We start from the raw sequence: 25,367 nt of genomic DNA, 5'->3' as shown, positions 1-25,367 counted from the left end.
AGTGTGGGTTCCGACACACCTGGGTGTCAGCGTGTCACCCTCAGTCCAACAGGCTGGGGGAAAGGTTCAATGGGACCCTAAAGATGATGCTGAAAACCTTTATGGACCAGCACCCACAGGACTGAGACAAGTATTTACCCCACCTGCTGTTCGCATACAGGGAAGTGCCCCAGGAATCCACAGGGTTTTCCCCTTTTGAGTTGCTGTATGGGAGGTGAATAAGGGGACCTCTTGACTTGATGAGGGACAAGTGGGAGGGGAAGGCCTCCCCCAATGGAGTATGTACTGACCTTCCGTGAAAAGCTCGTGGAGCTCATGGGCTTGGCCAGGCGAAACCTAGCAAGGGCACAGAGGAAGCAGAAAGTCTGGTACGACCGCTCACCACGTGCCTGCTCCTATGCTACCAGGGACCAGGGGATGCTTCTCATCCCCATGAGGAAGAAGAAGCTGCAAGCTGCCTGGGACGGCCCCTTCAAGGTCATCAGACAGGTAAATGAGGTGAAATGTGTAGTGGAACTGTCCACACCAGACACACAGCCACCGAGTGCACCATGTCAACATGATGAAGCCATACTGGGACAGGGAGAAGTTGGTGCTGGCTGGGTGTAGGCAGTGGGAGGAGAAGGGAGAGGATCCCCTGGTGGGACTCCTCCCTGAGGTGGGGTACTGACCCCTCGCTAAAATCAATTCTGCTCTCAGACCAGCTAACCCCTGCCCAGCAGGCAGAGATCAGAGAGGTGCTGCATTCATGCCGGCAGCTGTTCTCCAACTGGCCTGGGCTCACTAACCTAACTGTTCACCACGTGAGACGGGAGCCAACCTTCCCATCGGGTGTTCCCCATTCAGGGTCACTGGGAAAACAGCCCAGGACCTGGAGAGAGAGGTTGGAGACATGCTGGCTTTAGGGGTTATCCAGCCGTCCTCCAGCCCCTGGGCCTCTCCCATGGTGCTGGTCCCCAAGAAGGACAGGTCAATCCAGTTCTGTGTGGATATCGGAAGCTCAATGCCATCACCGTGTCTGATGCCTACCCCATGCCTAGGACCGATAAAAATCCTAGACAAGTTGGGGGGGCGTCTGTTACCCCACTACCAGGGAACTCAGCAAAGGCTACTGGCAGGTGCCTTTGGACCCAAGTCTGCCTTCACCACCCCAATAGGGCTCTTCAAGTTCCTGGTCCTGCCTTTCGGCCTCAAGGGGGCACCTGCCACTTTCCAGTGCCTGGTGGACCAGTTACTAAGGGGGATGGAGGACTTTGCTCTAGCGTATATTGACGATATCTGTGTCTTTAGCCAGACCTGGGAAGAACATGTGTCCCAGGTGAAGAGGGTGCTGGGTCACCTCCAGGATGCAGGACTGACCATAAAAGCTGGAAAGTGCAAGGTGGGGATGGCAGAGGTGTCATACCTGGGTCACAAGGTGGGGAGCGGCCACCTGAAGCCGGAGCCGGCCAAAGTGGAGGCAATCAAGGACTGGTCCCCTCCCCAGACTAAGAAGCAGGTCCAGGCTTTCATTGGGATGGTGGGGTAATACCAGAGGTTTGTGCCACACTTTAGCTCCCTGGTAGCTCCCCTCACGGAGCTTTGCAGGAAGGGAAAGTGGGAGTGTCCCAGGGGTCCAGAGAGAGTGGACTCCCTGCGGAAGCCCATGACAAGAGACAGGCATGCTAAGGCTCATAGAGGTGCAGTTCCAGGAGGCAGAGGGGCTTAACCCCCGAGAGAGACTGGACACCCTAGAAGGGCTGTGGCACTGAAGGGGGTTCTCCCCAGGGACCACATGGGCCAAGAGTGGGCATGACCTGTGAGTCTGTGATTGAGTTAATAATTGCACATATAACATTAATGCAGACATTGTACAAATATATTAATAACCAGCGTGTTATTAGCTTTCATACAACACTGCACAAGGCATATTGTGTACAAATATTATTGCAATGGTGTGTCGGGTGTGAATGCTGGTGTAAACTTGACTGAGTGCCTTTGCCACTGAACTGAGCCTGTGGTCTTCCTTTATGAGTAATGTCGAGGTCTGCTGAATCAGCAATGCCGGAGCTCCAAGAACAGCAGCACTAGCAGCCGTAACAACTCTCTGCAGCACTAACAGCAGCGGTTATGGCACATCACAAACTGAATATGAATCAACACAGCAGTTGCAAAAAAGGTTAATGTCGTTATGAGGTGTATGAATGGAAGTGTAGTATGGAACATGCAGGAGATAATTGTCCTGCTCTACTCAGCACTGGGTATAATTCATCATCCTACATGCAAGGAAAGTGCAGGACATAAATGTTACTATGCAGTGCTGGCATAGCCGAGTTGGTCCCAGGATATTAGAAAGATAAGGTGCGTAAGGTAATATTTTTGTATTTGACTAACTTTCAAGTTGCTTCCAACTTCCCACTTCCAAGTTGATCCAATAAAAGCTATGATCTCACCCAACTTGTCTCTTTAATAAATGTTAATAGCTATTCAGAGTTGTGGCTTGTGAGCTCAGAGGACTGTATTCTCTGGCACACCAAGTTCATTTTGCACCATGTAAGTAGCACTAAGTGAATTTAAACCAGCTGCAGCTTGATGTTAGAGAATTCCTCCTGTCTAAGGGAATCACCGCAGGTATGTGGTTGGTGATGGTAGTATAGCTGCCTCCCATGCCAGTATAGATCCTGGAGCACTGTTGTAATCTACATTGTTTTATATGTAAATTGCAGCTAATTACACTCATGTTCAAACAAACTGTCTCTCTCTTTGGATTAATCGCTCTCTCTCATTATTTTAGTGCTGTATTGTAAATCAGCGGTTCTCAACTGCAGGCCCACGGCCCACTGGACCCCAATCCCCATGCTCTGCGAGGCAAGTCTTGAGCCCCCACATCCCGTGGAGCTCCCGAGCCCCACACTCCCACCCCATAGGGCAGAATCCTGCCCGCGGCTGAAGCCCAGAGCCCCCCTGAGTCTGAATCCTGGAGGGCCCTCCCTCGCTGGGTCATGGAGTTTCTATAGCATGTTGGGGGGGCCTTCAAAAGAAAAAGATTGAGAACCCTCATTGTAAATTTCAGAGTAGCAGCCGTGTTAGTCTGTATTCGCAAAAAGAAAAGGAGTACTTGTGGCACCTTAGAGACTAACAAATTTATTAGAGCATAAGCTTTCGATGCATCCGATGAAGTGAGCTGTAGCTCACGAAAGCTTATGCTCTAATAAATTTGTTAGTCTCTAAGGTGCCACAAGTACTCCTTTTCTCATTGTAAATAACACTCTAAAAAGTCTATCTGGGCACCACAAAATAGTTATTAGCACTTCTGTGATGTGCAGCAGCCAATCTCAATCTGTAACATCAATCAACATCTTGCCCCAGTGGGGTTAGATTTGGGATTTAATTTAATAGCATCTCTGATGAAATATGGCATTTCATGATCACGTCAGTAGACATTGTCAAGTGCATGCCACCCCCAACACAAGACAAGCTCTCAGAGATTTATTACTACTGTGACTTACTCTCCTTTTTCTTCACATAGCCACATACTGCAGATCTCTCTCTGGGCTCAGTCTGTATTCTGACACAACAAAATGCCAACTGGAGCCAGAGCAAGTTTTGAGGATACCAAGGGGTGCATGAAATGCAGGACAGACCCTTCAATCCACATTCAGGTAAATTCCTTCTGTCTTCCGTTTTGCTTAACTAAGGACTGCAGACAGTTTATAGGACTGGGTCCCTCTGCCCTTACTCACATTGAACAATAAATTTACTCCATTAACGTGACTGGGACTAAAGTTTGGTGCTGCTCAGTGAGAGTAATGCTATCAGAATCTGGCCCATAGGGTGAGATTTTCAGAAGCACCTAAGTGAGATCAGAATCTGGTCAAATTTCAACCCATTTCATGAATGTGTTGCGAGTGCTCGCACCCACACACGGAAATTCCTTTCTAATTCCACTGACAATAATAGGACTGGGGAGCTTTTGTGATTTCTTCACCGCTTTGTGCAATGCTTTTCCTTCTTCCACTTTCTAAGCAGTCTTAGCTTGTTTACATGTTTCCTGTAATATTCTTCTTTCACTGACTTGACCAGCTTCCCCTATTTGCTTAAAATTTCCAGTTACAGTTGCTCAAGTGACCTGGGCCCCCCACTGCAGAGGAAGGCGAAGCCCCCCAGGGTCTCTGCCAATCTGACCCGGGGGGAAATTCCTTCCCAACCTCAAATCTGGCAAGTTAGACTCTGAGCACGTGGGCAAAACCCAGCAGCCAGACCCCTGGGAAAGAATTCTCAGTACTAACTCAGAGCCCCAACCCCCACATCTAGTGTCCCACCTCTGGCCATTGGAGATATTTGTTGGTAGCAGTCGCAGAGCAGTGGGGTGATCATATGTCCCGTTTTGGCCAGGACAGGCCCCTTTTTAAGCTCTGTCCTGGCTGTCCTGACTTTTTTTTTACAAAAATGGTCATTTATCCCATGGGGGGGGGGGTGGCAGTGGGGGTGGTGGGACAGCAGGGCTCAGGGATCAGCCCCAGCCCCAGGCAATGGGGTGTGTGAGCTCTGGCAAGCCCTGCGGGTGGGTTGGAGCAGCTTGGGCTCAGCGAGCCCCGGCCATCCCATTTTTACTTCAGGAAACATGGTCACCCTACCAATCGGCTCCATGTTATTGTAGGCAAACTCCTCATCCCATCCCCTCCAGAAATGTCTCAAGCTCAGTCTTGAAGCAAGTTAGGTTTTTTGCCCCCATGGCTCCCCGTGGGAGGCTGCTCCAAATTTTCACTCCTCTGATGGTTAGAAACCTTCATCTAATTCAACCTAAACTTATTGATGGGCAGTTTATATCCATTTGTTCTTGGGTCCACATTGGCCCTTAACTTAAATAACTCCCCCCCCCTTTGATGTATTCATAGACAGCAATCAGATCTCCCTTCAGCCTTCGTGTGGTTAGGCTGCACAAGCCAAGCTCTTTGAGTCTCCTCTCACAAGGTCAGTTTTCCATTCCTCAGATCATCCTACTCACCCTTCTCTGCACCTGTTCCAGTTTGAATTCCTCCCACTTTTTGTGCCAAGGTCAGTAATAAAAATGTTAAATGAGATTGGTCCCAAGACTGATCCCTGAGGAACTTGCTAGTAACCTCCCTTTCGCCTGAGAGTTCACCTTTCATTATGACCTGTTGCAGTCTCCCCTTTCCTTGAATCATAGAATCATAGAAGATTAGGGTTGGAAGAGACCCTAGGAGGTCATCTAGTCCAACCCCCTGCTCAAAGCAGGACCAACCCCAACTAAATCACCCCAGCCAGGGCTTTGTCAAGCTGGGCCCTAAAAACCTCTAAGGGTGGAGATTCAACCACCTCCCTTGGTAACCCATTCCAGTGCTTCACCACCCTCCTAATGAAATAGTGGTTCCTAATATCCAATCTAGACCTCCCTCACTGCAACTTGAGACCATTGCTTCTTGTTCTGTCATCTGCCACCACTGAGAACAGTCTAGAGCCATCCTCTTTGGAACCCCCCTTCAGGTAGTTGAAGGCTGCTACCAAATCCCCCCTCAGTCTTCTCTTCTGCAGACTACATAACCACAGTTCCCTCAGCCTCTCCCCATAAGTCATGTGCCCCAGCTCCCTAATCATTTTCGTTGCCCTCCGCTGGACTCTCTCCAATTTGTCCACAACATTTCTGTAGTGGGGGGCCCAAAACTGGACGCAATTCTCCAGATGAGGCCTCACCAGTTCTGAATAGAGGGGAATAATCACCTCCCTCGATCTGGGGGCAATGCTCCTACTAATGCAGCCCAATATGTTGTTAGCCTTTTTGGCGACACGGGCACACTGCTGACTCATATCCAGCTTCTCAGCCGCTGTAACCCCAGGTCCTTTTCACCAGTTCCTTATCCACCTTTCAATTCTCATATTAAACCCCATCTTCTCCAATTGAACTAATAATTTCCCATGTGGAATTGTATCAAATGCCTCACTGACATCCAGGTAGATTAGATCATTGGTTCTCAAACTGAGGGTCACGACCCCTCGAGAGGTCACAACCCGGTTATGTGGGGGGGGTCGTGAGCCCAGCACGCGGCTGCAAGTTGCGAGCCCCGATCCCTGCGCCAGGCTGTGAACCCCAACCGCGACGCATGGCTGTGAGTCCCGACCCCTGTGTGGAGCTGTGGGCCTACGAGCCCCAATCCGGGCGTGCGGCTGTAAGTCCTGACCCCGACCCCTGCACCAGGCTGTGAGCCCCGACCCTGACAGGGACACGTGGCTGCAAGCCCCTGGTGCGCAGCTGCAAGCTCCAATCCTGGCGCATGACTGAGTCCTGATCCTGACCCCTGCGCCAGGCTGTGAGCCCCAACCCAGGCACGCGGCTGTGAGCCCTGACCCTGACAGGGAATCATGGCTGCGAGCCTCGACTCCGACCCCCACATGGGGCTGCGAGCCCAGATCCCAACCCTGGCCAGGAGCAGTAAACTAAAGGTAAACTGAAGGCCCTGCACCAAAATATCCATGCAGCAGTAGGTAAGTTGTGGGTAGTAAAGATCCCATCTCTGCTGCAGTCCATTGAAGTTAAAGTGCTAGTTAGGAGGAGTGCAGTCCATGGAGACTAGAAGGGAAGCCAGAAAATGCAGCTTCGTATTGACATGTGTTGTGCCATTCCTGCTGCAGTACATGGGAACAGTGGGGAATTGAAATTGGGCTTCTAGGCCCACACTTTTCCTTCATCTGGATAACTGTGAACCACTGGGGTAAATCCAGAGTTGAACCAGAGTTGGCCAATTCAATCAGGGCAGAAACAGGCCAGGAAGGTTTCAGCTGAACGGAAATTTTACAGCAGTTTCCCCCACACCTTTGCTAGCTATTATTTGGGAAGGTCAATATGCATGAAGCTGGAGGTTAGTGAAAGATTTTGGGGTTACATATAGAGTCTGATTTTGCAAACTGACTTTTTCTGAAAATTAAACCCCATGTTTACTTTCAAGGGGGATTCAATTAAAAAAACCCAGAGTTTTTTTTTCTGTAAGGAAACCTGGCTACTGTCCAGGCTGCCTGTGTTTGGCTTCATGAGCCATGGCATTAAGGGGTAGGCTGAGTTCCCAAGGATAACTATAGGCATTTCAACATCCCAACCATTATTTTCTGGTCTGGGAATAAAGTCCCTTCCTGCAGCTTTTGAAACAGACCAGAGTTCTGAAGATGCAAGCGTCATGTACCTTTCCTGGCCATCCCACGATGTTGGTGAAACGTCCCTTGTGATCCACCAGTGCTTGCAGCACTATTGAAAAGTACCCCTTTCGATTTATGTACTTGTGTACATTTATGTACTTGCCTTGGTGCTCCGGTGCCAAGATAGGGATATGGGTTCCGTCTATGACCCCACCACAGTTAGGGAATCCCATTGCAGCAAAGCCATCCACTATGACCTGCACATTTCCAAGGGTCACTACCCTTGATATCAGCAGATCTTTGACTGCATTGGCTACTTGCATCACAGCAGCCCCCACAGTAGATTTGCCCACTCCAAATTGATTACCGACTGACTGGTATCTGTCTGGCGTTGCAAGCTTCCACAGGGCTATTGCCTCTTGCTTCTCAACTGTGAGGGCTGCTCTCATCTTGGTATTCTTGAACCTCAGGGCAGGGGAAAGCAGTCACAAAGTTCCATGAAAGAAAAGGAGTACTTGTGGCACCTTAGAGACTAACAATTTATTAGAGCATAAGCTTTCGTGAGCTACAGCTCACTTCATCGGATGCATCCGATGAAGTGAGCTGTAGCTCACGAAAGCTTATGCTCTAATAAATTTGTTAGTCTCTAAGGTGCCACAAGTACTCCTTTTCTTTTTGCGAATACAGACTAACACGGCTGCTACTCTGAAACCTGCAAAGTTCCATGAAAATGCCCTTACGCATGCAAAAGTTTCGCAGCCACTGGGAATCGTCTCAGACCTGCAACACTATGTGGTCCCACCAGTCTGTGCTTGTTTCCCGGGCCCAGAATCGGCATTCCATCGCATGAACCTGCCCCATTAGCACCATGATGCCCACAGTGCCAGGGCCTGTGCTTTGAGAGAAGTCTGTGTCCATGTCCTCATCACTCTCGTCACTACGCTGACGTCCACCTACTCGCCCAGTTTCGCTTTGCCAGGTTCTGGTGCTGCATAATGCATGTGGTGTTTAATGTGCTCCTAATTGCCAAAGTGATCTGAGCGGGCTCCATGCTTGCCGTGGTATGGCATCTGCACAGAAAAAAGGCATGGAACAATTGTCTGCTGTTGCTCTGATGGAGGGAGGGGCGACTGACAACATGGCTTACAGGGTTGGCTTACAGGGAATTAAAATCAACAAAGGGGGTGGCTTTACATCAAGGAGAAACAAAAACAACTGTCACACAGAATGGCCGCCTCAAGGATTGAAGTCAAAACTCTGGGTTTAGCAGGCTAATACTCAACCCACTGAGCTATCCCCACCCCCAGCATTTCAGGCAGGACTGAATCTCTATTAAACTTTTCAAAGTGCCCCTGACAGACCTCATCAAAATAATTGTTGGCCATTGATTTCACAGAGGGAGGGAGGGGGGAAGCAAATGAATACAAAACAAATCTGGTGTGTTTCTTGTTTTGATCCACTCCATCTATCTTTTACATCTTTGGCAGGCAGCAGACAGTGCAGTAGGACTGCAAGCCATCCACATCTCCTGGCTGCTTGGCAGAAGATGGTGCAATAGGACTGCCTACAGGACTAAAGAGAATGGCCTGGTCGAGTCACTCGTAATTTAGTCCCTGCACCCATGTCTGCCCAGGTGCTCCTGACCGACCTTACCGAAGCGGCCAGGAGTACCTCGGACACGATGATGATGGCCCCATTAGGCATTGGGAATCTCTACCCAGAATTTCAATGGGCAGCGAAGACTGCGGGAACTGTGGGATAGCTACCCATAGTGCAATGCTCCGGAAGTTGACGGTTGCCTTGGTACTGTGGACGCTCTCCGCCAAGTTAATGCACTTAATGCACTTAGAGCATTTTGTGTGGGGACACACACAATCAACTATATAAAAACGATTTCTAAAAAACCGACTTCTATAAATTCCCTGGACCATGCACGGTGGGAGCACATGCTGCTTCAGGTACAGGATGGCTTTCAGATGTATTGTCACAGTCCTCCCTCCCCCCTCCAAATGTATCAGCTGGGGAAAAATTAACGATAAATCATTCATCATAAGCAGAGCTGGTCAAACCATTTCATTCGCAACTTTTGTTCAATGAAAAATGGCCTTTTTATTTTCATGGGACATTTTAAAATTTTTCAGGAGTTTTTTTTGACAAAAAACAAAACAAAACAACCCCAACCCAAATAGAAAATGTTTAGTTTTTTTAAACTGAAGTTGATTTTTGGGGGGGGTGAGAGGGGGGTTCAGTTGCTTTCCTGTTTGTCTCCTTCCTCCTCCTACCCCCTCTCCCTTCCCCCCACTCCAGTTTTTCAATCACAAAGTAGAAGAGGGGGGAAAAAACATGGGGATGAGGGATAAAGGGAAGGAAAGGGGGAAAACAAAGAATTGAATAATGGTCATTTTTGATTTTGAAAAGCAAAATATTTTTGTTTTTTCATTTGTGTTTCATTTGTGTTCATTTCATTTGTGTTGAAAAATCAAGAAAATAAAAATAACCCACTTGTTTTGTGAAATGGACTTACCTTTGTTCAACCAGTTCTAGTTATAAATAACTCTGTATTACCACTGGGAACAACACAAAACATAACCAAAAAACCAGCATGCTAATGGTGCTAATGCATCACTGGGGGACATCTAAGGATTTTTTTTTCTATTTGCCACTCAAAAGAAAATTTGCTCAGAGAAACCCAAAAAGGAAAAGAGACAAGACAAGGTTTGGTGACTGCATCTCATGGAGAAGCCTTTCTGGTCAGAAAGAGCTCTTTACAGCCTCATGTAAATCCAGACAAGGAACATTTTTATGGCGAGTGCTGAAAATGAAAGGAAAGGACCTAGTGACAAAGAAGCCCCAAAGGTTTGGAGTTCCATTTGGGGTTGGATTACACTCTAGAATTTCCCATTCCAGATCCAGCCTCATTTGAAATTCTTTGGGCTAAAAAAATCAATAGATTAGGTTCTCTTGTGAGGTTTCTGATATTTCCTGGCTGCTGTTCAAAATTTGGGCCTGAAACAGCAAAGTGCTGAGAGTTACTAACCTCTCGCTGACTTCAATGGGAGTTGAGGGTGTGACTCTGGGTCCTTTGGGTTCCCAGTGGCAGAGGCCATGGAGTGCATAGGATTACCAGGATTCCCTGGATCTGTTCTCTACGTAATCAAAGGGTGTCATGTAAAGCCTTTACTGGATGCCTGTGCCACATTGATCGTCATAATCATTGCACAGTGACTGGATGGATAATATAGAAGGTGTTATATATTATCTACTGAAATTGATGCTTTGAAGGTCAGTGAGTTGGGGCTGGTCACCAGAAGGTGATAAAGAAGTTTCTTTCAGACAGGAGATGCTTAGCTGCCTGAATGGCTGTATGTAGACTGAGTAATTATTCACAGTGGATGCTAATCAATAGAGCAAAATTCTAATCAAGTGATTGCAAAGTCTCCAGAGGAGATTCGATACAAGAAAAACAAACAAACAATAGGGGGTACCCTGTTTACAAGCGGACAATGGATGCTTGGAACTATATCTGGAGGTGCAGAGGTATCCTGCACCAAGTATCCTTCACCTATTGGACGAATTGCCAGCTGGCTTGTCTTATGAATGGAGGATCACATTTGGTCTGGGTGTTTCATGCTGGGACAGAGATTTGGGAGAGCTATCCCTTGTGAGACAGGGGACTGTTTGGTTATTTAAGTTGAAGCTCTAGAAGAGTGTTAGGATATTATTTTTATGTAACCATTTGTTTACATTAATTTTTCCTGCTGCTTCTCAAGTCTCTGATCTTTGTGAATTAAACTCTACTTGTTTTCACTATCAATGTATCTAAGTGTGTGAAATGGAGCGGTGATGCTGAGGTGAAACTGGTAAGGTGGTGTGTAGCAAACCTCTGAATTCTGTGAGTGTCCAGTGGAACGGGCTGGACGTTCTGGGGATGCACAGAGAGCTGGGTGGTTGGAGTGTACCGATGGCTTATCTGTAGAAGGACAGTGGAGCCTGGATGGGGTGAGAAGGGTGTGCTTGTGTTTCCTGTGACTGGAAGAGTCAGGAGCTGACACTTGGCAGGCACAGAAAAGGCTTCCTCAAGCAAAGGGCAGATGGTGGTGAGGTCCCTCACAATCCTGGGTACCCTCGGGAGGTGTCATAAAGGGTCCATAGCACTTCAGAGAAGGTGCCTGGGCCTTTTGTTCAAAGTTTACCAGCCTCCATTCACTCTAAAATCACTCCTCAATGATCAGATGTCTTGGCTCCATCTCATTCTCCAATTCACTGTCCATCTGGGTTTGGGGACTGAGAGGAATCATCAGGCAAAGGTTCAAGAAAAACAGGCAGAGGAGGTCTGGGTTGTCGATGTTTATAGTTCTCAAGAGGGAAATAATCTTCCCATGACACCTGAATATTGGAAAGTTTACAACAGAACAAGGAAGCAAAAAAAAAAAACCAAAAACAAAAAAAAACCCAAACAAACCCCACAACAACCCCAAAATTCTTGCACTTAAGTATCTGCTTAACTCTTGTTTTACCCTCAGTTCCTAAGAACATCTCTGGAGATGGTAGATGACCGTGCCTGTGTTAGTTCTGTTAGTTTTTGTTTATTTCAGGACCCTATTTTCAGAAAACTGCAGGGAGCCAACAGAAGTCTCCCAAGATTCCCTGAGTGTAGCCCATCTACCACAGCTTATATAAAAAATGGTTACAGAAACCACCACTGAAACAACGGATCTTTTATTAACTAGGGGAAATTGGAATGGGATGAACCAAGGAATAGGGGGAAACTATTAATATTGAACAGATTCAACCACACACTCTTTCACACAGGAATTATGACGGGATGAGTGACCCTGTCCAGAAGCTGCTGCTGAGACCAAGAACATCGACTTCCTGGACCACGATCACCACTGGAACCGCTGCCACAGTGGAGGATGGGGATGGACGACGATGCATCAGGTGAGAGGCCTAACTAGCTTCCCACCCTGACCCCCTTTGCGATGTCCTGTCTGTGAGTGTCAGCCCGAATCACTCGAGGTAATACCCCGTGCAGGTAGGTATGCTTCTCTTAAAATTACTACCATACCCCAACAATAAACCAGACCTTGTCCCTTTAGAGGTGAGCTGTTACCTAGGCGGATAACGGTGTCTGACTGCTTCCCAAGGTCTGAAGCAAGCAGCAGCCTCCTCTCAGCCTCTCTCCCCTTCTCCCGTTCCTGAAGGGAACGAGAAGTCTGTCCAACACGGCGGATGACTTGTCTTTTTACAAACCCAAAATGGCGGACCATAATAAACACCATTACCAAGTATCCAGTCATAATCTGAATAGGTGGAACTCACACCTGGAGCAGCCAGATAAGCCTTGAGTTGAGCCGGCAGATGGCCGACTATGCCAGCCCCTCCAAAGAGATGGTTTGTTCTCTGGTAAGGCTTAGTTTCTAGTTACTTTCCCTTGAAATTCTGGCTGGAGGGCTGCATAAGGCTTCTCTCAAGGCTTCATTACTTTATATTCTATTCTGTATATAAAATTTGTTTGTACTTGTTCCCTGCTCTCTTGCCCCCCTGCCCTTCCAATATTTGCATGGACAAGCTGCTTGTCTGTACTGCATTGTTGGTTCTCTGGCTGGGCTAGATGATGGGATGTTTCTGCGGCATGGATGCTTGGACTTGGCTATCTTGTTCCTTCCTGAGTGTTGCTGAGCTGGGTCTGTACTGACAGGCACGTTGTGTTACTGATATCTCAGGGCTGGTCTCTTTCTTTCAGAGTTTCCTGTATAAGGCGCTAGGAACATCCTTAACAGCTTGTCAGGACCTGGTCCATGTTAAATCACAGATTCATACATTTCTGAAGACAACAGATTATATGGAAGCCCCTGAGAGACAGGTGAGGACTCTGTCCCTCTCCCCATTTTACCAAGTAATCCCTGAATGCTCCCTGTGGCGCAGCTCTGAGTTGGCCTGGGATAGATGCCATTTTGCTTCATATCCTCTTCATTGCTATTTCATTCAGCCTCCACTCCCCATGTGTCTCAGGCCTGATTGGCACTTTACACCACTTAAGGTGAAAGGAATGGACTCGTGGGATCTATCAGACACCTGGTTCGATCCTAACCAGTATTTTTCTTAGGTGACAGGGAGTCATTTCCATCCTTGCAGTCTGTGCTGAGAGCCACATGGACCTCACCTTGAATGCGCTTCAGGAGTTTGGGGCTGCAATGAGCAAGGTTAAGATTTCTGGGTTCATTGGCCGCCTGAAGGTAAAGGAGCCAGGGGGTTCTCTCAAACTTCCTTTCCCCCTGAAGCAGGGGTAGCAGCCCTGTGGTAGTGTCTGCCTTGGTCAGCTAACATTGTCCCCCAGTGTACGCGTTCTATGTGATGCCTGCAGTTAAGCAGAGAGGAGCACAATGTGGAGCTGGGGTTCTCTCAAATGATTTTTATTGTCTGATGTCTCATGGCTTGAGCGCCACTCCCATGCACAATGTGTGGGAACTACATCAGTCACTTGCATGGAAAAGCAGTTAAGGTATTTTTAGCTGTTTTTTATTCCAGGTTAGTAGCTGGAAATGAGGAGGTGTTGCAAGCAACATGTGGCTAACCAACCCGCTTCAGGTAGACCACTAGTGGTCTATGGATGACAATTATGGAACCTCTGATTTAGAGCAGTGGTTCTCAACCTTTCCAGATTAGTGTACCCCTTTCAGGAGTCTGATTTGTCTTGTGTACCCCAAATTTCACCTCACTTTAAAACTACTTGCTTACAAAATGAGGCATAAAATTATAAAAGTGTCATAGTACATTATTACTGAAAAACTGCTTATTTTCACCATATAATTATAAAATAAATCAACTGGAATATAAATATTGTACTTGCATTTCAGTGTGTAGTATATAGAGTAGTCTAAAGAAGCCATTGTATGAAATTGTATGAAATTTTAGTTAGTAACTTTGCAAGTACTTTCTTTGTAGTCTGCTGTAAAACTAGGCAAATATCTAGATGAGTTGATCTACCCCCTGGAAGAACTCTGCAGACCCTCAGGGGTACACAAGTACCCCTGATTGAAAACCACTGATCTAGAGAATAGAGCAGGAGACTAGGCCTCTGGGCTTCCATTGCTGGCTCTGCCATTTACTCACTGTACAGCCTTAGGCAAAACATTTAGCCCCTGATCTTGTACCCAGCAGTGTCAATAACTAAGCTCTGGTGTACTTCACTGCTGTAGGTTCAGCTTTTTAGGCTCTCTGGGTCAGAGTTACCCAGTGGGAATGATGGAGATACTAATATCTCCCTACCTCACACAGTTATTATATTGCTTAAATACTTTTTTGCAAGTGGTTTGAGATCTTTGGCTGAAAAGAGCTTTGCAAGTGCAAGCTGCTATTGCTACTGTGAGCAATTCCTTGGTCAGCAGCAGTTCAGCATTCCAAGACAAAATGAATCAGAAGAACTTGTCTCTAGTGACGTTTCCGATTATCTAGGACTACCACCATAGGAAAAGAGGCAATACTCGCAGCACCCTGATGCTGACATACAGCAACGTGGCTGTCCATGCTCCAAAAAACCAGCTTCTCTCCTGAGAAGAGGCAGACATCACAGGGAACGTCCTCCACCATTACAGAACCAGTTGTCAGGTAAGAGCTTTTGCGATGTGTTAGGGGCATTACCCTGGAGTTATAGCATTGTCTCTGAGTTTATAGAGAGAGGGCTTGTATTTTCTAAAACTCTCCTTTGAGCAATAATTTATCACATAACTCAAATTTAAAACTGTAATGGATGGAGCATGAGCTGTCACATGTTGTATCATTTTTGTTGCTCTTCTTTGTGTTTTCTCTAGTTTTTCTATATTCTTCTGAAATTCTGTCGACCACAGCTACACAGTAATTCAGATGCAGTCACACTCAGGCTATTCAGAATAACACTCTAACTCCCCTAATATGTATGTATATCTAGCTCTATCTTTTGCTACCCAAGAGAGAATAGTGCTAACTTGTATTTAGTTTCTTTGCTGTCACTCTGTTTCTTGGACTCACTACTTCCCTTACCTCTTATGTCGTCTTGTTTGTATATGTGCTTATTATTTCTGTTCCCTAGGTGTCTGACTGCTGGTATTGACTCTCATCTCAATGCAACCTCGCCACGTCACTTTGCCATTCAATTCTGCCCTGTCTAACTGAGACTCTCTCATTTAGCCATTGTCAAAAAAGTTGATCACAGATGAACCAAACGGATATCTTCCAGGAGTTCACAAATGCAAATATTCCGTAGGATGGTCCCTGATCTTGACCTCTGCAAAACACCCCCTTTGGATACATTTCCTGCCTTTTGGAAGATTTAACAATAGTGATTTCTCTCTGCTCCATATTCACCAGCCAGGACATTTTGAGGATGTGTGTTATGTGGGACTATAGATATTGCTAATAGCTGTTTTGCATTTCGTTTTTCAGGTGCTGGGCATCACTGTTACGAACAAGGTAAATTCTAAATAATCTGCCCTCAGCTCTTGCCTTTTCTATACACAAGTTGCTTGTTTAAATTGCACAGAGCTTGATTGCCTTGCTACATCAAGCAGGAGTCCTGGCTGCTCCGGTGTAAGTGGACCTGGATTTCTTTCATGAACCTGGGTTTTCTCTTCTTCTGAGGTGGGTGCAGAGCCAGGGTCCTCTGCCTTCTGGGGTCTGTGGACATCTCTCTCCTCTCCTGAGGCTAGATTTCATTCTTGATCTTTATCTTCTGGACTCTGGTTCTTCTCTCATTTTCTCATTCACATCCTCTTGTTTCTCCTTCTGGATTATGTAGGACATGTACCTAAAATTAACCTTCATCCAGAATGTCACAGAGATTAGCTGTGCCATTTTGGAGACCAGAGACTCCCAGGAGTTCAAATTCTCTTACAAACTGGAGCTCCTTGGCTACGTACTGGTGAGTAATTAGGAGCTTTGAGGACTGAAGTACAAAGGGGTTGTTGTAATGTAGTAAGACTGGTTTTTCAGGTAGATGTTATTTTATCCATTGGCTGTGACTGTACCACTGCAGTCTTATGAGCTACCTGCATGGCACCGGAATGCTGCTGGGTCCTCTCTGAGCTTGGCAGGGATGCCGACCTATTGTGGGCTGTAACTGGAAGGAATGGCTTGTGTCTGGTGAGTTATCTTTCTGTCCTCTGTATAGCCTGCAGATGGCCCTACAGTCCATTTCTGAGGCAGAGAGCCTGCTGAGCACAGTGTCTGTTTAATACAGATCTGGCATATGGCCCTGTTTCAGGGTGTGAGAGGAAGGCCTCTCTGCCTTTCAGATCCATTTCCCATTTTTTTATGTCCCTATTCATGCATTTCAGGACTTCATTAAAATGTAACCACTGGATTCCCTGGCATCACCAGTTTGCTACAAGGCAATTCTTGCCATTGGACATCTGAGGTAGGCTATTTTCTTCCATATTTCCTGGCACTGTGATGTCGTCTTCTTTGTTAATTCATGAGTGTCAGGTTGGGAGCAGTCTGATGCCTGCAGGGTTTGGCTCACATGCTGCTCACCAGAAGAACTTTAGTTCTTGAGGGTTTGAATGTGTCCATTTGGAGGTTTGTGCTTGAAAGACACAAGATTGGAGGTTGTGGGGCATGCAGTACAATAGAGGAGAGTTCAGATGGGGAGGGAGGTGTCTGGCTAGCTGGCAGGGGGAAGGAAGCTTCTGGGTTTCTCAAAAAAGGGGACTTGAAGCTTTAGCTTTACTTCTAGATGAGCCAATACTTAATAGAGGTGCAAAGAGGTGCTCAGCTGCAAAGTGAAGGGTTGTTTGCATTTGGGGTTCTAGACTGGGACAATCTCTAGTCATTGGACCCATTTCTTTTACTTGGAGGTGGTACTGAGTCTAATGCATGACTTTTCTCTCTATCTTTCTTCTGCCAGCAAACTCAAACCATCTTTGACCTTGGAGGAAAACCCGTGAGCTCCTTGATCAGTGTTTCAAAAGTTTATTTCCCTTTCCTCCCTCGGAGAAGATGAAAGAGGAAGGCAAGACAGCAAAGGATGCTCTGCCTATACAGGTACGTGACAACAGTTCTCCTCTGGCCGCATCCACTGTATTTCTGCCCAGCAGGCACTGGGTGATGGCAGTCACACATGGCCTCCCTGGCAAGGTTATGGTTAGCTTTCCCTGGCTCCCACATACAAATTATCTGTGCTAAGCCTCACTACTTCTCTTCTGGTTTCAGACACTGTACGTAGAGTCCTTGGAAGCCCTTGACAAGCTAATGAAGACTTTGCTGGAGGAAGAACCAACCGCACATTGGTTCTGGGAAATGTTTCAAGTGAGTAGACCATTGAACCATGGTGGAGAGTGTTTCCTGTGTTACAGCAGAGAAGAGTCAGAGGTTTAGGGGGTCAAGCTTCAGTTGTGGAGGAATTTTCCACAATGGAGTGAATTTTAGGGAAAAAGCACCAAATTCTTCCTGGGATAAATGGGCATGTGTCCCATTGAAATCCACAAAAGGCTATGCCATTTTATGCCAGGTCTGGATTGGGACCAAGTTCTTACAATGTAGTTGACACTACTTGGAGCAGCAAGAAAATCACCACTGCAGTAGCCAAATCCAAGAGAACCAATTGAAACTGATCACTTCAAAGAGGAATTCATTAATATTGGGTTACACCCTGTGCATGGAAACTCATTCTGAGGAGAATTCCTGTTCCTCAGACATGAACAGAATATCTTGAAGAGCTGAGGGGTGGGGAGTTTGATGTACCTTCAGTATAAAAATGAAGTTATAAAAGGAGCTGGGGCTGGGGGGACTTCTCTGCTCTTATTCAAATTAATAAAAAGAAATGCTCCTCTCTTGTCTACACTACGAAATTAGGTCGAATGTATAGAAGTTGGTTTTGTAGAAAATGTTTTTATAGAGTTGATTGTGTGTGTCCCCACACAAATGCTCTAAGTGCATGTAGTCGGCAGAGTGCATCCACAGTACCAAGGCAACCATCAACTTCCGGAGCTTTGCACTGTGGGTAGCTATCCCACAGTTCCCGCAATCTCCGCCGCCCATTTGAATTCTGAGTAGAAATCCCAGTGCCTGATGGGGCTAAAACATTGTCGTGGGTGGGTCTAGGTACATATCGTCAGGCCCCCCTTCCCTCCCTCCCTCCGTGAAAGCAATGGCAGACAATCATTTCACACCTTTTTTCCTGGGTTACCCGTGTAGACGCCATACCACAGCAAGCATGGAGCCCGCTCAGCTCACTGTCACCCTATGTCTCCTGGGTGCTGGCAGACGTGGTACTGCATTGCTACACGGCAGCAGCTTATTGCCTTTGGGCAGCAGACAGTGCAGTATGACTGGATAACTGTATAACTACTACCTGAAAGGGGGTTTCAAAGAGGATGGCTCTAGACTGTTCTCAATGGTAGCAGATGACAGAACGAGGAGTAATGGTCTCAAGTTGCAATGGGGGAGGTTTAGATTGGATATTAGGAAAAACTTTTTCACTAAGAGGGTGGTGAAACACTGGAATGCGTTACCTAGGGAGGTGGTAGAATCTCCTTCCTTAGAGGTTTTTAAGGTCAGGCTTGACAAAGCCCTAGCTGGGATGATTTAACTGGGACTTGGTCCTGCTTTGAGCAGGGGGTTGGACTAGATGACCTTCTGGGGTCCCTTCCAACCCTGATATTCTATGATTCTATGATTCTATGGTAGCCATCATCGACGTAGTCCTGGGTGCTCTTTTTTAACCAACTTTGATGAGGTCTGGGGTGCCTGGGCAAACATGGGAGTGACTCAGCCAGGTCATGACCCTTTTAAGTTTCGTCTCATGGCGATTCAGTCCTGCCGGCAGTCCTACTGCATGATCTTTTAATGAGCAGCCAGGAGACAACAATGGCCAGCAGTCATGCTGCACTATCTTCTGCCAAGCACCCAGGTGATGACGATGGCTAGCGGTCGTACTGCACAGTCTGCTGCCAGCAAGATGTATAAAGATAGATGAAGTGGATCAAAAGAAGAAATAGACCAGATTTGTTTTGTATTCATTTTCTCCTCCCTCCCTCTGTGAAATCAACAGCCTGCTAAACCCAGTTTTGAGTTCTATCCTTGAGGGGGCCATTCTGTTTCTTGCAAAGTCACCCCCTTTGTTCATTTTAATTCCCTGTAAGCCATGTTGTCAGTCACCCCTCCCTCCGCCAGAGCAATGGCAAACAATTGTTTCGCACCCTTTTCCCAGGATTGCCCGAGCAGGAGCAGACACCATAGCACAGCAAGCATGGAGCCCGTTCAGCTCACCGCAGCAGTTATAACCATTGTAAACACCTCGCACTATTATCATGCAGTTTATGCAGAACCAGCACCTGAAAAACCAGGCGAGGAGGCGATGGAAGCATGTTGATAAGGACATGAACACACTTTTCTCTAAAACCGCGTTCCCCTGCAATTTGGAGATCATGGTGTTAATGGGGCAGGCTCATGCCATGGAAAGCCGATTCTGGGCCCGCATAGTGTTTGCAGGTCTGGGATGATTCCCAGTGGCTCCGAAACTTTTGCATGCGTAAGGGCACTTTCATGGAACTTTATGACTTGCTTTCCCCTGCCCTGAAGTGCAAGAATACCAAGATGAGAGCAGCCCTCACAAGTGAGTGGCAATAGCCCTGTGGAAGCTTGCAACACCAGACAGCTACCAGTCAGTCGGTAATCAATTTGGAGTGGGCAAATCTACTATGGGGGTTGCTGTGATGCAAGTAGCCAATGCAATCCTTGAGCTGCTGCTATCAAAGGTAGTGACTCTGGGAAATGTGTAGGTCATACTAGATGGCTTTGCTTCAATGGGATTCCCAAACTGTGGTGGGGCTATAGACGGAATGCATATCCCTATCTTGGGACTGGACCACCAGGGCAGCCAGTACATATACCACAAGGAGTACTTTTCAATGGTGCTACAAGCACTGGTGGATCACAAGGAACGTTTCACCAACATCAACGTGGGATAGCCAGGAAAGGTTCATGACACTCGTGTCTTCAGGAACTCTGGTCTGTTTCAACAGCTGCAGGAAGGGATTTACTTCCCTGACCAGAAAATAACAGTTGGGGATGTTGAAATGCCTATAGTTATCCTTGGGGACCCAGCCTACCCCTTAATGCCTTGGCTCATGAAGCCATACACAGACACCCTGGAAAGTAGTCAGGAGCTGTTCAGCTACAGGCTGAGCAAGTGCAGAATGGTGGTAGAGTGTGCATTTGGACAGTTAAAGGGTCGCTGGCGCAGTTTACTGACTTGCTCAGACCTCAGCGAAACCAATATTCCCATTGTTATTGCTGCTTGCTGTGTGCTCCACAATCTCTGTGAGAGTAAGAGGGAGATGTTTATGGCGGGGTGGGAGGTTGATGCAAATCACCTGGCCACTGAATATGTGCAGCCAGACACTAGAGCAGTTAGAAGAGCACAGCAGGAAGTGCTGCACATCAGAGAAGCTTTGAAAACCAGTTTCCTGACTGGCCAGGATACTGTGTGACACTTCTGTTTGTTTCTCCTTGATGAAAACCCACCCCCTTAGTTGCCTCTAAATTCCCTGTAAACCACCCGCCCTCCCCCCTTTGATCACAGTTTGCTTGCAAAAGAAATAAAGTCACTATCATTTAAAAAACATGTATTCTTTATTAATTGATTATAAAAATAGGGAGATAACTCACAAGGTAGCCCGGGTCGGGTGTGGGAGGAGGGTAGAGGGAAGGAAAAGGCCACTTTAAAACTTCTTGAATGACAGCCTTCTGTTGCTTGGGCTGTCCACTGGGGTGGAGTGGTTGGGTGCCCGGAGCCTCCCTCCTCCCCACCCCCCATGTTCTTGGGTGTCTGGGTGAGGAGGATATGGAACTTGGGGAGGAGGGAAGGCGGTTAAGCAAGGGCTGCAGAGGCAGTCTGTGATCCTGCTGCCGTTCATAAACCTCACCAGACACCGGAGCATGTCCATTTGATCCCGCAATAGCCCCAGCATTGCCTCTTGCCTCCTCTGATTTTCCTGCAGCTACCTCTTCTCACGTTCATCAGCCACTGTCCTGTACTCTGCTATGGTGTCCCTCCACACAGCTCTGTCAATGCCGGACGACTGCATAAGCACAGAGAACATTTCATCGTGCTTGCGTCTTTTTCGCCGCCTTATCTGAGATAGCCTTTGGGATGGAGGATGGAGTCTTGAAACATTTGCAGCTGCTGGAGGAAAAAAAGGGAGTGAAGTATTTAAAAAGCTATATTTTACAGAACAATGGCTATACTCTTTCATGGTGAACAACACTATTCACATTACATAGCACATGTGATTTTGGTACAAGGTCGCATTTTTGCATCTTATATTGAGTGCCTGCAGCTTTGATGTGAGAGATCACACATGCAGTGCCAGGCAACAGAATTCGGCTTGCAGGCAGCCATATTAAGCCATAGTCTTTCGGCTTCTGCAACCTTCATAACAGCAGCGCCCTCCTCTCCCATACCAAGCAAAGCCCGTTGAGTTGGCCATTTAGTGCTGCAGTTTTCCTGTTAACGTGCAGCAGCAGAAACCAAACTAACCCCCTCCCCACATCCAATTCTCTGGGATGATCGCTTTACCCCTCCCCCCACCTCCTGGCTGGTATCAGGGAAGATGCCTGCTAGCCAAACGTGAACAGCTCAGCGCCAATGCCCCTCCCCCACCCACCGCATGGCTAACTGCAGGGAGGATATTTTTTCAGCCACAGGCAAACAGCCCAGTAGGAAAAGGCACTTCTGAATGTCCCCTTAATTAAATTCCCCTATTTCAACCAGGTCACCATAAACGATATCACTCTTCTGAGGAAAACACAGAGAGATAAAGAACGGATGTTGCTTGAATGCCAGCAAACACAGGGACCATACGCTGCCAGGCTTTGTCATGCAATGATACAGATTACTTGCTACTAGCATGGCGTGGTAAAGTGTCCTACCATGGAGGACGGAATAAGGCTGCTCTCCCCAGAAACCTTCTGCAAAGACTTTTAGAGTATCTCCAGGAGAGCTTCAAGGAGATGTCCCTGGAGGATTTCCGCTCCATCCCCAGACACGTTAAAAGACTTTTCCAGTAATGGTACTGGCCATGAATGCATCCTAAGTCCTCAGGGCTCCTTAATCGTTAAAAAAACACTTGCTTTTATAACATGTATTATATTTTAAAAGTTGCTCTCCCCAAGCTCATTCTCCTCCTCCTCATCTTCCCCATCTGCAAAATCATCAGGCATGGCAGAGAGTACCCCATCATCGGAGTCCATGGACAGGGGTGGGGTAGTGATGGCGGCCCCCCCTAGAATTGCATGCTGCTCAGCGTAGAAGCGGCATGTCTGGGGCTCTGACCCAGAATGTCCGTTTGATTCTTTGGTTTTCTGGTATGCTTGTCTGAGCTCCTTAAATTTCACGCAGCACTGTGTTGCGTCCCTGATGTAGCCTCTGCCCCTCATGGCCTCTGAGATTTTTTGAAATGTTTTGGCATTTCATCTTTTGGAACGTAGTTCTCATAAAATGGATTCCTCTCCCCACACAGTGATCAGATCCAGTACCTCCCAGTAGCTCCCATGCTGGAGCTCTTTTTCAATTCTGGAACTGCATGGTTACCTGTGCTGATGAGCTTTGCATGGTCACCTGTGCTGATGAGCTCGCCTGGCTAAACAGGAAATGAGATTCAAAAGTTCCTGTAGCTTTTCCTGTACACCTGTCCAGTGCATCCGAGTTCAGAGTGCTGTCCAGAGCGGTCACAATGGTGCACTGTGGGATAGCTCCCGGAGGCCAAACCTTTGAATTGTGTCCACACTAACCCTAATTCGAAATGGCGATGTCGATTTCAGCGCTAATCCCCTCATTGGGGAGGAGTACAGAAATCGGTTTTAAGAGCCCTTTATGTTGAAAAAATGGCTTCGTTGTATAGACGGATGGAGGGTTAATTTGGATTTAACGCTGCTAAATCTGACATAAACTCGTAGTGTAGACCAGGCCTCTGTCATTTTGCCACTCAACATGGGAGAAGTTGCCCAGGGAACAGAACACAGCAGCAGACATCAAATAGCAATGTGGTAAACAGCTCCCATCAGACAGTCTACAGCAGACATCACATACACGGGCCCAGATTCATCTCTCATGTAACTCCTTTGGCTTCAATCACCAGAGGTGAATCTTGTCCCTGGGACTTTTATGTCTAAGAGGCTCTTCCATTAGACATGTAATTCCTTTGCTACATGGAGGTCAGATGCTTTGGAGAGGGATTTTAGTGACAATTAAACCTGTTTAAGAGGAATTTTTAGGAGGGATTTTCTGGAACTAACTCTGTCCATTCCTCTGCTCTACCAACAGCTACTAGAGACATGGTTCAGTTCAAGGAAGGAGTGGAGAGAGAAAGAGCCTTGCATGCCAGCATCCAGCTGCTGACTGTCTATCAAAAGACAGTTAATAGCACAGTGAATATAGCCTTACTCTTCCTTCAGCTGACTTCCCTGCTTATATCCGATCTGACACTCAATGCAAATGCATGAAAAACTCTTCCAGAGCAGCAGCTGGGATCTCAAGGTGACTAAGATCCCTCTGCTTCCATAAGAGAGAGGTTTACACAACAATGCTGTGACCACACTCCTGGCAGACTGCAAGAAGTTGAGGGCAGACAATCCCCCAAACTGATGGCTTATTCTAGAATTAGATTCAGCAAGTCAACAGCAAAAGAGCTTCCACCCTAGTTAACAAGATGCCAAACACGGTCCTGGCTTTTCAGACCTTGGCTCCCATTTAAACAGCCAAGTCTAATATAGTTATTGAAAACCTGATTCACCATATGTGAGGTTCACCGATCATAAAGGACCAGATGCTTATCCCCAGGTCAATGTGAATCTCAGGTCTTTCTCAAATATCATGCTGTCAGCCAATCCTTAATAACTAAATCTAAGATTTATTGTTAAAAGAAAGAAGAGAGTTACAAATGGTTAAAAGATCAATATCCATACAAGTGACTTTCAGTGTTCATATTTCAGGATCACAACTGTGATGGAATAAACTGCTGGCTTGTAAAAGTCTCTCTGGAATCATCCCAACAGATCAGAATCCAAAGCAGCTTAGAAGTAAAGTCTGTTAGTTTTTCCATGCATTTTCCAGGTTCCAAATGATTATTTGGAAGCTCTCAAAAAGAAAAGGAGGACTTGTGGCACCTTAAAGACTAACAAATTTATTAGAGCATAAGCTTTCGTGAGCTACAGCTCACTTCATCGGATGCATTGGTGGAAAATACAGAGGGGAGATTGATATACACACACAGAGAACATGAAACAATGGGTTTTATCATACACACTGTAAGGAGAGTGATCACTTAAGATAAGCCATCACCAGCAGCAGGGGGGGGGAAAGGAGGAAAACCTTTCATGGTGACAAACAAGGTAGGCTATTTCCAGCAGTTAACAAGAATATCTGAGGAACAGTGGGGAGTGGGGTGTGGGGGAGAAATAACATGGGGAAATAGTTTTACTTTGTGTAATGACTCATCCATTCCCAGTCTCTTTTCCCATTTCCCCGCCCCCTGCTGCTGGTGATGGCTTATCTTAAGTGATTACTCTCCTTAACAGTGTGTATGATAAACCCATTGTTTCATGGTCTCTGTGTGTGTATATCAATCTCCCCTCTGTATTTTCCACCAAATGCATCCGATGAAGTGAGCTGTAGCTCACGAAAGCTTATGCTCTAATAAATTTGTTAGTCTCTAAGGTGCCACAAGTACTCCTTTTCTTTTTGCAAATACAGACTAACACGGCTGCTACTCTGAAACCTGTCTTGATACAGTAGAAGTGCCTCTTGTTAAGTTATTATGGGTCATACACAGGTTGCCTGGTCTACCAGTGTCACAAATGCATTATGGGTTCTTATGCTCCCAGGATGCTAAAGTGAATTTCTATTTAATCAGCTAAGAACATAAAACATAAGAATGGCTAACCTGCCTCCCGCAAAAGAATGGTTCATCTAGCCCAGTATCCTGTCTTCTGACAGTGGTGGGTGCCAGATGCTTCAGAGGGAATGAACAGAACAAGGCAATTGTCGAGTGAACCATCCCCTGTTGGACAGTTCCAGCCTCAGCTTCTGGCAGTCAGAGGTTTAGAGACACCCAGATCATGGGGTTGCATCCCTGACCATGTTAGCTAATAGCCATTGATGGACCCTACCTCCATGAACTCATCTCATTCTTTTTTGAACCAGTGATACTTTTGGCCTTCACAACATCTCCCTGGCAATGAGTTCCACAGGTTGACTGCAT

The 25,367-nt window shown here is 46.7% G+C and overlaps 1 protein-coding gene and 1 long non-coding RNA gene across 3 annotated transcripts; both read left to right on the top strand.

The window, feature by feature from the left end:
• Positions 1–11,339: 11,339 nt before the first annotated feature.
• Positions 11,340–13,549, top strand: LOC122458310 (maestro heat-like repeat-containing protein family member 2B). 2 transcript variants are annotated; one of them, XM_043506300.1, is made up of 3 exons: positions 11,340–12,522; positions 12,875–12,994; positions 13,245–13,549. In XM_043506300.1, exons 1-3 carry the CDS (start codon positions 12,490–12,492, stop codon positions 13,419–13,421), a joined length of 330 nt encoding a protein of 109 aa, XP_043362235.1. In that variant the 5' UTR covers positions 11,340–12,489; the 3' UTR covers positions 13,422–13,549. The 2 variants fall into 2 exon arrangements, with proteins under 2 accessions (XP_043362235.1, XP_043362234.1); XM_043506299.1 differs by having other exon boundaries at positions 11,340–12,534.
• A 1,106-nt stretch (positions 13,550–14,655) lies between these two features.
• Positions 14,656–23,464, top strand: LOC119845806. Its single transcript, XR_006278302.1, has 6 exons — positions 14,656–14,739; positions 15,553–16,248; positions 16,443–16,522; positions 17,012–17,148; positions 17,317–17,412; positions 23,432–23,464. It is a non-coding gene; the product is annotated as an uncharacterized LOC119845806 (long non-coding RNA).
• The last annotated feature ends 1,903 nt before the right edge of the window (positions 23,465–25,367 follow it).

This window comes from Dermochelys coriacea, chromosome 20 (assembly GCF_009764565.3).
Source record: "Dermochelys coriacea isolate rDerCor1 chromosome 20, rDerCor1.pri.v4, whole genome shotgun sequence".
In the NCBI taxonomy this organism is placed as follows: domain Eukaryota; kingdom Metazoa; phylum Chordata; order Testudines; family Dermochelyidae; genus Dermochelys; species Dermochelys coriacea.
The sequence above is the reverse complement of the archived record's forward strand: the minus strand, read 5'-3'. Positions and strand labels throughout refer to the sequence as shown.

Excerpts from the sequence above, each read along its gene's own strand:
- LOC122458310 (XM_043506299.1), top strand. The coding sequence starts at position 12,490 with ATGGCCGACTATGCCAGCCCCTCCAAAGAGATGGTTTGTTCTCTG. Across the intron at positions 12,535-12,874 it reads AAGAGATGGTTTGTTCTCTG|AGTTTCCTGTATAAGGCGCT; the intron begins GTAAGGCTTAGT and ends TCTTTCTTTCAG. Across the intron at positions 12,995-13,244 it reads TGGAAGCCCCTGAGAGACAG|GGAGTCATTTCCATCCTTGC; the intron begins GTGAGGACTCTG and ends CTTAGGTGACAG.